This window comes from Rhagoletis pomonella, unplaced genomic scaffold (assembly GCF_013731165.1).
Source record: "Rhagoletis pomonella isolate Grant_MI unplaced genomic scaffold, Rhpom_1.0 Rhpom_scaffold_00001, whole genome shotgun sequence".
Lineage (NCBI taxonomy): Eukaryota > Metazoa > Arthropoda > Insecta > Diptera > Tephritidae > Rhagoletis > Rhagoletis pomonella.
Genome location: NW_023458555.1, coordinates 11,917,126 through 11,928,614, shown reverse-complemented (window position 1 = coordinate 11,928,614; position 11,489 = coordinate 11,917,126). Strand labels below are relative to the sequence as shown.

General features: G+C 35.4%; 1 protein-coding gene across 2 annotated transcripts; it reads right to left on the bottom strand.

The window, feature by feature from the left end:
- Positions 1 to 98: 98 nt before the first annotated feature.
- LOC118739030 (importin subunit alpha-3) lies at positions 99 to 7,991 on the bottom strand. Of its 2 annotated transcripts, none has more exons than XM_036470130.1 (6): positions 7,820 to 7,991; positions 7,266 to 7,491; positions 3,005 to 3,385; positions 1,253 to 2,083; positions 985 to 1,161; positions 99 to 885 (listed from the first exon to the last, which is right to left on the bottom strand). In XM_036470130.1, the coding sequence occupies exons 2-6, from the start codon at positions 7,329 to 7,331 to the stop codon at positions 781 to 783; spliced, it is 1,560 nt and encodes a 519-aa protein (XP_036326023.1). In that variant the 5' UTR covers positions 7,332 to 7,491; positions 7,820 to 7,991; the 3' UTR covers positions 99 to 780. The 2 variants fall into 2 exon arrangements, with proteins under 2 accessions (XP_036326023.1, XP_036326015.1); XM_036470122.1 differs by having other exon boundaries at positions 681 to 885; positions 7,266 to 7,461.
- Between the last annotated feature and the right edge of the window lie 3,498 nt (positions 7,992 to 11,489).

The following is an 11,489-nucleotide window of genomic DNA, read 5'->3' as shown; positions in this document are numbered from 1 at the left end:
TGATGATGAAAATTATGTTGATGTGACAGTAGACTTTTTGTGGTTGTGGATTTTTTTTTTCATTTCGTTTTCTCTCTACAATCCTTAAACTCAAAATATTTCATGTATATATAGGCATATATATGTATGTATATAATTTCGTTTCATATAATATTAATTATAATTATAATCAACTTGGACTGGCGAACTTCTTGACAATTTCTATTTCTGTTGTTGTTTTTGTCGCAGTTTGAATTCATACGTGTAATTCCTGTCTGTGGCTCCATAGTCATTGTTCTCTGCTGCTGTCGCTGCTGCACGCTACACGCTCGTGGCGTTTCCAATGTAAATAGATTTGAAGTGTGTGTGTGATGTTAGCTAACAACAGCTTATGCAGTGCAGTTCTCTTGATGTTTTGTCGCTGTCGCCACTTGTGTTCTCCTTTGCTTAATCTTTCTTTTGCTGCTGCTACTTCTTTGTTAAGTTACTTCTCTACTATTCTTGTTTTGTTGTCTGTGTATACATTTTTTTGTTTTTTTTTTTTTTTTTTTATATTTTTTTTTATTTTTTTTTTTTGTTTTGCAAATTTATCTTTGCTGTCAGTCAGTCAGTTCAACACTTGGCCGTCGCTGCCGGTGTTGTCGTTTTCAATATTTGATACGTCAATTGGCTGGCGCTTGATGGCTCAACAGTATTTTTTGTTGGAGTTGTTGGTGGTGGTTTTTAAGGTGCTAGTCGCGGTCGTGTTGTTGGTGGTAGTAGCTTTATGTTTAAAATTTTATTGTTTCCACAGCAGCCGTGCTAATTCAAAAAGTCAAAAGAATTCATTGGTAATTTGCTATCAGCGTTCGGATCAAATTGGAATTGTGTGCCGTCGTTGGTGGGTGCGAGGCTGGCTTGTTCCGGCTGTAATACAAACAAAAGAGAATAATATAAGTATCGGGAAACATTTTGCTCTAACGTATTAGTTTAGATATTAAATGAAAATAATGTCGAGTTCCCTACCTCATCCGAAAAGTATTGCTCAATGATTTCGTATGCCAACTTGTAAATCTCGACGTTTTCATGATTTTGCAGTTTTTCAATCTTCTCGAGACCATCACATTCTTCAATTAAATTAGCCACCTCCTGTACGTGATTTTCGGCCATTTTGAGCATATTGTTGAGTCCGTCAAGAACAACCTGCGAGAAAAAGCAAATTTCAATAACGATTTAAGAATTAATAAGATATCATTTGCATTTTAACAAATTAATATTAAATATGCATACTCACATTGATAACTTGTGTGTCCTGGCAGGAGAGCAAATCACAGAAGGGCGGTATAACACCCTCCTTGATTAATGTGAACACCTGATCGCGATTACCACTAATTGTCAAATTACTGATTGCCCAGGCAGCTTCCTTCTGTGTTTGGAATTCGCCTTTGCTTAAATTCTCAATGATTTTCGGCAGCAAACCAACATTGATGACCGCCTGCACTTGCGACTGATTACCGGCCGTAATGTTTGACAGGAACCATACTGCTTCCTTACGAATTTTCTCCTTTTGATGCGACAATAATGCTGGGAAGTACGACAACGCATCGTAGTTGAGCACCACTTGTGTTTGCTCATCTGAGCCGGTCACAATATTGCCGACAGCACGTAGAGCAGCCGTTTGCACCTTAACTTCCGCATGTCCCAGCAATGGTATCAGCTTGGGTACGACACCGCTTTCAATCACCATTTGAATTTGATCATTACCACCATCGGTTAGATAACTAATTGCCCAAACAGTGTCTACAAGTATATTGGTGTCCGTATGATGGATGAGCACATTTAGTGCGGGCAGGATGTCGTGTATGGTGGCGGCTGGTGGTGGTGGATCCTTATTGCGGCACAAATTCACAATAACCCATGTAACATTCCGCAAAAAAGAAATTGGTATGTCTGGCTTAATGAACGACAACAGTGGCTGTACAACGCCATGTTTGATTACGTAATCACGCAACTCCGGTCCATCACCGATGATATTACCCAAAGCCCAAACTGCCTGTTCGCAAACATTGGGAGCGGGCGAAGAGAGCAACTGCAGGAAGAGCGGCACTGCGCCAGCAGCAACCACCTACAAAAATAAAAGTTACAAATAAATTTACTCCGGAAAAAAATACGGCGAATTTGTTGCGTATTTCGCGTATATTTAACGTTATGGGAAAACAACAAATAAGTAGACTTTGTTCCAGAAAAAAAATTGATTTAATACCATCCAATAATTAGGTACATAGGCGCATTGACTAAGAGTAAATTCAAATTGGCAAAAACTAGCTAGTTAAATGAATGAACAGGTGTTTTTTTAATCAGGGTGTTCAGATTGTACCTAACTTTTAATATAGGGCGTGTCAATTGTTTGCTTGCCAAAAAATCGCCTCGTTTTTCCACGGACAACAGAAATAAAATCTCCCACAAATTATAGCAGCATCATGCGGTCCGGACTAATTGAATTTTTTCTGCTCTTGTTTTATTTATTTATTTCATTTTATGTTAAAAGCTTTTTCACTTTTTCTTCATGGGATTTTGTATGTTTCTTTTCGCTAACTGTTTTATGGTCCTATTATGTATGGCGACTGGTATCTAGTTGCCGGTATAGTAGCAATATCTACCAGTGTTCGCACTTTGTATTATGCATAGCGATCAATCTCAGTATACAGAAAAACGCAGACAACATCCGAATTTACTTTACACAACAAATTGTCATAAGCGGTAAACAACGCATCTGCGCATCTGGACTCAGTAACCGACAGAAATGCAAATCTTAGTATATCGTTGCACATCGGCTACCAGTCGCCTTACATAATAGGCCCATTAGTCTTACCAGAAATTTTGCCGACACATTCCTGGTTTTCAATCAACAATTTTAATTTAACTAATTAAACCCTATAACAAGGTAAATGCTTTTAATTTGAACGTAGTACATGTTTCAAGAACATTTTGAAAAGCCTCCTGTATTTATTAATACGTAGTGCTAAGTACGAAAATTTAACTATACCTGATTGGTCTGATCCGAAGTACCGGATGCAATATTGGTCAAAGCCCAGGCTGCTTCGAACTGTAGCATTGTGTGATCATGTTGTTTTAGACAATCAACCAAAATCGGCAGAATGTCACTCTTGATGAGGTCGTTAATTGGTGGATTCTTATCCGAAGAAAGGAGCTTACGTGCAGCCTGCACGGCAGCCAATTGTTGTTCCGGTTTCGATGAGTCAGCAGCCGCTTCGGCCAATTTCTTCAGGTTGATTGTATTCGGCAGCTGATCATCTTCGTCTGTATTCGAATCCATATTGGGAACATTGCGACGTTTCAGGATCGTCTCTTCGCGTTTATTTTTGCGCAGCTCCACTGTGACTTCATTGCGGCGACGCCGCATCTCCTACGCGAAAATATAAATTGAAAATAAATCAGTATTGACTGAAATATTATGGTGGAGTATAGATTGTCTTTTATACAGCGCTCGTACGCTGGCAGGTGGTTACGGCTTATAAAGAAAAATTTTATTTAACAGCGACGGGGAATTGTTGCTTGTAAAATATCAAATTGAGACAACATACTGCAGAAAAATCGCACAAATCAAATAACTGAGAATGTGAAAGAGGTTGATCAATAACCACAAGAAAAACGCCCACGGAAATACACTCAATGAAAAGTCTGTCATGAAAACTTGATGTCTTCGTTTGTGACTAGTGGGACATTTGACTCCAGAATGTGATGTGTGTAAATTAAAACTCTGTCTTCGGAACATATACAACACTGAACGATATTTGTTAATATACATATGTGTGTATTTATGTATGCAGATAAATAACTGATGTATAAAATTCCTTTCAAAGAAATATCTAACAATTTCCAATTTTTGTTTGCAAGGTTTTTTGTAACTATGTATTATTAAAATGAATGTGACTAGTGAACCATTCAATTTTACCTCAAAGAAGAATTTTAGTCAAAACATTTCATTATCAAGCCAGATTTTTCTTTTGCTTTCATTAAAAATGTGGCAGATATAACCTTCATAAAAATATGTACATACTTCAAATTGTGCAAGGACCCGCCCCTTGCGACTGGAGTAAAGTAATACTGGAAGTAAAAGTTGCCATAGACATGAATTAAACTTCTTTTTAGTATTTGTTTTAATATGTTTCAACAAATGAATGAAATGGTGGCATTTAGCAAGAGATTACTACTGAAGTAGGGATAATTAAGGCATTTAAAAATTTTTTTCTAGCGTAAACGTTAATTTCTGGGCATCGCTCAGACCACACTGGGTGCATTTTTCGGCAGGAACTTGTCCCACACCCTTATAAGATCTAATTAAACCAGATATAATACCGATTTCTTATGAAGTAATTTTTAGAAACCTCTTTATTACATACTATAGATTTGGAATTGAAAACAAACAAAATTTAAGTGATTTGCTCCTATTGACTGCGAAAAAAATTAGAAATGTCAACAAGGTGTTCGACAATAATGGAAACATGCATAACAGGATTTAGCAGTATTCGCCAATAATTTGTATCAAGTTTAGCAAAATTTTAAAATTTCGTGGGCTTTCGTTTGACCATTTTTCCTATAAAAAACGTTGATCTTATACCATAGACTTAGATAACCCAGCCAAGAATTATTCGCAACATCGTGGAACCCAGGGATGAAAATGACACATGCGAAAGACGTTGTAGCACAAACAAAAAAAAAGTGAAAAGCGATTGCGATCAACAAAAACGCGAAAATAGCTACAAATGCGTCATAATTAAATTTTTTAGAAACTGAAAAGAGCAAAAAATACATAGCAGAAGAGACGAAACAACATCATCTACACGTGATACACAAACACGAACAGCAGAACCAGTTGAAAATCTTGTATACCATACAAAGCTTTGTAGCTACGACCCTGCAAGAACAGTGACCATCATTTGACAAATCATTTGACTGGCAACCCTACAAGACGCGAATGACAGAAACTCTAACACATTCTCAACGAAAACTAACACATATGCAAAATTTTATATGCCAGTTTGGCTCCGTAGGGAATGACTGTCATTTGATCGATCAAGTGAGTGTCAATGCTGATAGAAGTAACGGTAGTTGGTTGCCATAGTAACCACAAGATTCACTAGGGCTGCATTTTGTGCGCAACAAAAGTAGTTGTACCTGCCAAATAATGTCGAGTACTGAAGTACTTGGATATAATTTTGAACTTAATTAGTTTAATTTTAATTTTATCATTATTCGACCCCGCTCATAGCAATAGTAAGTAAAAATAAAAGTTTCCATTGTGGTATGACATTATTTTTATATATAAACGTAATAAATAAAACCGTATTATAAAGTACTTGGTACTGAAGAAGTTCAAATGCGCACATCAACAGAAAAAAGAAAGACGCAAAACGAAAAGATGTTCAAAACTTAAAGTGCTGTGGAAAAATAAAGATAAGTTTTATAAAATATTTCATTTAAAATGAATAAAAGAGCTTTTAATACCGCCATGAGCAAGAAAAAAGGATTTACGAATCCAATATTAAAAAATTGCATCACATCGCTAGTTCTCTACCACTGCAGTCCTATTGCGCTGTGGATTTAATAGAAACAAAATTAAAAGATCCATTCTAATTGCTGTACATACATTTTTCAAAGGTCAATTACGTATATCAAAAACAAAAGGTGTGTCTGAGGACGTAGGCAGCGTCATTAAACATTTATTTACGGACGAAACATTGCTGCAATTCAACTGGGACGGAAGATGGGAGAGAAAACCACTGAACAAACTCATACTGGTTGATGTTCGTAAGACATTAATTATTTATCATCTAATATTTTAATGATTAATAATTAGGTCTTAAGATTTTATGAAAATAAAAGAAAAAAAAAATATGTCTTAAATGTGTCATTAATGATAGCTTTCTAATCATGCGTGAGAGATCAGACTTGACGAATTTTTACATCAGCTGTGAATAATCAGGAATGATAGGCAAACCTGTCAGACTTGATGTGTCATGAATGATCGGTTATTACATCAAATTTGATTGCACATTGCTGACTTATATTTCTATCAAGGTTGATCACTCATAATTGTCGAAGATTTACATCACTGATGATTCAAATCTGAATGCCGAACTCAATGGGAGTGAGCAGTATAGCATTATGCCAAAACGTATATGCCAGAAGGAGATGAAGCATCACACGTACACGAAAGTTTCCATCAGATTTTTCACACTGCCCTTTAGAATTTGATAGAAACTTGTAGGTAGCCAGTGACAGAAATCTCCATCAGTCTTGCCCATCAAATGATTTGTCAAATGATAGTCACTGTTCTTGCAGGGAAGGCTGATAGAGATTTCTGTCACTGGCTACCTACAAGTTTCTATCACATTCTAAAGGGCAGTGTGAAAAATCTGATGTAAACATTTGTGTACATATGATCTTCCGTCTTCCTCCAACTTATGGCCTTATATATTGGTCTCTTTTTAACCAACGCAAAATTTGCAAATGTGTTAGTAAGATAAATGAGAATGTGTTAGTTTCCATCACACAATTCTTGTAGGGGAATCAAAGAGCGCACATAGGTATGTGTGTTATGTACTTGTGTATGAACACATTTATAGACCGCGAGTGAATGGTTGATCACAGTTAGACGATAATAACAATTTAAGATTCCTACTGTCCCCTTTCATTAAAAAAAAAATATCTATGTATATATAGTTATGAAGCGAATTTCTGACATGTAAAACACTTAAGTTCAAATTCCATTCCCTATAAAACAAAGCAGATGTTTCTACGCATTTTATCATTTTTTAATAGGGAAAATATGCGAATTTGGGATAGTCTCTACTATATCCACTACTAACACGACTTCCACTAATACACTCTGCCATGACGTTCACATGAAGAGAATTTTGAAGATTGCGAAAATCAATAATTGCATGGAGACAGAGCACCTCGATGAACAAGAAGCAAATGGAATTGGCGAGTGGCGGGCGCATGGCCAACACCAGCGCATAAAAGGGGGCACACAGCAACAGAAATGATGGTAACGAGGACGGTGGGTGCAAGGCGACGTGTAGCGCACTTTAAGCCCCGTTGCTGCAATACAGTGTACATGTGTCTACCCCGCAATGCTGTCAATGCCCATGTGCTCATCACCGTGCTTAAACTGTCTCACAACTGCACACCTAGCAGCATCATTGAAGTATAGGCGGAAACGTTGTTCACAAATTCATTGGAAAATATTTTACTTTACTAATCTGTGTTTAATTACTTACATCTTGATCCTTGCCCTTATTTTTGAAATTCTGCAGGCGATTCACGTTCGGTTCCAGCGATGTCATTTTGTTTTATTTTTTTTTTCTTCTCAATTAAATAACTGCTCACTTTCCCTTCTTTCGTAGTTTACAACGATACCTATCGCTGTAATTTATCTCAATGCTTCAGCTTTACTTTACTTTGTCTTGTTTCTCTCTGTACAAATTTAGTTGTGAAGTAATTTTACTGAAATAATTTTTCAGTACCACATAGGTAATAAATGAAAATGTAGACAGCAATCGTCAGACATTCAGCGAGTAGCGATTAACGAATTTGCAGATATTCGGCGAGTTTTTAGCAAACGACGAAATTCACAAAGGTGCACATACACGCACGCACGTCGCCAAAACAAAGGCACGTTGGAATGGTTCGGGCACACGAGTTGTCGTCGACGTGAAGACGACGAACCAACGATAGAGGCGACGAAGAGCGATGACAAAGGAGAACCACCGAGAAATAAAATGAAGATAATTAGCACCAAAAATGTAGAAGTTCCTATGTTTCAACTCCTTACTTTAATAGTGATTTGTAATCAAAAAACAATGCTCGTTTACTACGTTATCACTTTAAAGCGAATTTTCAAATTTTTACGTTTTTCAAAAGAAGTTAAAATATACAAAATGTCACGACCGTCCCCAAGTACGTTTAAAAATTCTTTTCATAACTCGATGTAATGGAACGAGTAATGAGCGAGTGACAAACTAGTACCGAATGGCACATCCGGTATATCACTTCTTTCGCTACGTAGAGTTGCCGTATTCTAAATAAATTCAATTATCTTAAGAGTCAAATGCACAAGCGGTTTATCAAAGAAGACAAAATTTCTCTTTAGCGCATGAATCAACAACAAGATCACGCAAGAACGCGACGATCCATTTATAACTGGTTTTTAGAAAAAAGTTTGCGAAAGCGGGCTCGTCAGCTGAGCATTTATTCACATCACAAGCACCACTATTTTACACATTTCTTTAACTAAAGAAAAGATAATTCCACATGACAACACGTTTTAAAGCATCTTAATGGGTAATTTTACCTAAATTGTGTTATAAAATTGGCTGTCAATAATTTTTGGTCACTTTTGGTTTTCGCTGTTTTTTGGCTTTATTTACTTTTCTTTCGTTTACGAGCGAAACAAGTTGGCGTAGAACCTGCTTTTTTCACTCTTGTTCTTGGGTGATCTTGTGTCGTTCGTTCATGTTTTTAGCGCAAACCTATTGTACCATTAAGAGGGCTCTGTGGAGGTTTGACAAGTCGTTTGTGGGAAATTTCTACAAAAACGCAACATTTTTTGATTTTCTGTTCGTCATGTTGAAATTTGCTTATTCACTCAAAATTGATATTTACAATTTAAATTTTTGGAAAATGTGCGTAGCCACGCCCACTTATGACTGCATGTGTATGTATTGGTAACCGCCCCACCAATTTTTCCGAAACTTGGCACAGTTGTTGGCCTCATTGGCAAATATACCAAACGGCTGAAAATTTTTAAAATCGTACATTAACCATGCTCACATCCCCTATAACGGTAATTTAGAGAAATACGAAATCTTCCATAAATCAGGAAGTACAGAAGCTAATTTATTCAAAATTGGTGTTTGTAATAATTCTTTAGCAAAAAAAACGTTTATGATAAAATTTTGGAAAGTGGGCTTCAAACAACGATATTTCGAAATTTAAGGACTCAAAATTGATAATAACAACAATTCCTTAAAAACAAATAACATTATTATGGGATTTGGGAAAATAGACGTGATATACATACATAACTATATAAATTTATAACATTATGTCTAACTGAACAACAGCGGTAGTTTTTGGAAAAGAGAACAAACTATATTTTATACTTGTGGCTGGTATTTAATATTCGGCTCCGCCCGAACTTTAACTTTTTTACTTATTTCAGCTTTCATTTTGACGTTCACTCCTAACGCCTAAAAAATATATCAAGGAGGCTCGCAAAGTACCACCAAAGTCATATAACGAATTTTGGCAGTGTTAAAAACATCACTTCCATGTATTTAATTCCAAATACAATATGCAATTCCTTGTAATGGAATTCAAAATCAAGAAAATACTTTTGAAACTACTTATAAGGAATTAAAAAGGTGATCAATTCCATTGCTGTGGACCGAAGGAGTTGATTACTAATTACAATTATGTTTGAAGTATTAATGTCCGAACGAGAAACCAAGATAAGATTGTATGTATTGCTCGATTGTATGTATTGTATGAGCAATATGCGGCCTCCATTGACAAAATATTGTCTGATAACATTGCCAAGATAAAAACGTGTGCCTGTGGGGACACCACGTTGCTTGATTTATGTCATTATATCAAGAGTTTATTTATTTTTCAAATGCACTCAGGCTATTTAAATTTGCCTTGTATTTAATTTTTCTTGAAAGATGATAATAAATTTTTCGTTCCATTTAACGGCTGAGTTTTGATAAGAGAGACTTTCGTGTTGTTGCGTTGTTTTCAATAACGACTGCATCTTGATTACATAATTTTCACATCGAGTATACTAACCGTTTAGCTATGGAAAAACAGATAGATAGCACTTTTTACACTGATTTCATCTATACCAAAATTATTTGGCGCAAGTAAAAAATATTGATACCTGAGTCGAAGGCCGATCTTTCTCGAAAGCCAATTCGAAAACATCCTATCTCAGAAAACTTTTCAGGAACGCCGGTTGAATAATGCCCTATCTCAAATGAAAATGTATTGCAGATGTCCTGAGATAAGGCAGCCGAGATAGGGCATTTTTAAACCGAATTCTGAGATGGGGGGGGGTTTTTCAATAAAATTCTAAAATAGGTTGATCGTGAAAAGTTTTCTGAGATAGGGCGTTTTCGAATTGGCTTCCGAGATAGGTGGACTTTCTACCCAGGTGTCGATATAAGAGGTTAAAATTCATTTTTCGATACTTTAAAATATTAATATCTTATGAACTACATAATACAACATTTATTTATTTTTTGTTGGATTCTTAAAACTGAAAAGCAAATCATAACAAAATATGCATATCAAATTAAATTAAAAACCTTTCCAAATAATATAAATTTCTTTAGCAGTAATCATGCATTTTTCTCAAAAATTGTTATTTTATGGAATAATTAAGAAATTTCTTAATTTTTGGCTTAGGCCCAATTTCAGTTTGCCTATTTAAAAGGAGAGATTGTTGATTAACTACCACTATTCATTTTCAGATCATACATTTAATCTGCACTTAAATGACCAATACTGGCTATTTAAATATGAGTCATGCAACCCTGTGTTTGAACCAAAGAATCAAGATTGATTGATAGGTTGTTTAATCAATCCCAGCTGCTCAGCACAAAATGTAAACAAATAAGCAAATGCAACAACAATTTCAAGGAACAAGCAGCAGTGCTGCCAATTGTTTGGCATATTTAAACAAAGTTGATCTGAAACCCCACGAAAGTTAAATGGCATTTAAACAACAGTCCACAATTAAACTTAAGTGCCATTTAAATATTCAGTTGAAATTGGCCCTTGGAAATATACGAAACAGTTTGTACATAAACCGAAAGAAAAATTAATTGTCTTTACTTTTACATCATTTCTTTTTTTATTGGTCATGTAGTTCATAAGATACTGAAATATTCAAACATCGAAAAATTTAATTTTAGCCTCTTAGATCCACTTAGTTTTCAAGCTTTCTGCTCATTGGTCGTCCAATCATAGTTGAGTCATAGTTATCGTCATGAAGCAACGATTACATGACGATTACACTTCTGCACACTTGGTCGTGATATTTCAATTCATTTGGCGTCTAAAAATTCACTTGGAGCAGGTATTTTCTGTTTTTTTTGGTTGATATTTTCGCGAAATATTTACAAAAACCTGCAATTTTTTAAATATAGACTGTGCTGCAACATTTCTAGACGTAATTTTCCAGTAATATCTCTTCTTTTCTTTTCCTGGAATGTGTTTTGTGTATGCACACAGAGACTTAATACAATTTCGTCATATTTTATAGTTAAAACGCTCATATTTATTAAATTTTAATGCAATTATCCACTTTTTAATAATTTCCACAGATTTTATGCAAAAAAATACTCTTTTTTATACAATTTTAATGCAAATATTAACTTTTTCACTAATTTTCCCCCATAAAATGTAAACAAACAATGCGTGCACAACGATTAGCAAACGAC

Coding starts and splice junctions, on each gene's coding strand:
- LOC118739030 (XM_036470130.1), bottom strand. CDS start 7,331: ATGACATCGCTGGAACCGAACGTGAATCGCCTGCAGAATTTCAAAAAT. Junction 2,084..3,004: donor CTTCGGATCAGACCAATCAG/GTATAGTTAAAT, acceptor TTATTTTTGTAG/GTGGTTGCTGCTGGCGCAGT. Junction 886..984: donor AGCAATACTTTTCGGATGAG/GTAGGGAACTCG, acceptor TTTGTATTACAG/CCGGAACAAGCCAGCCTCGC.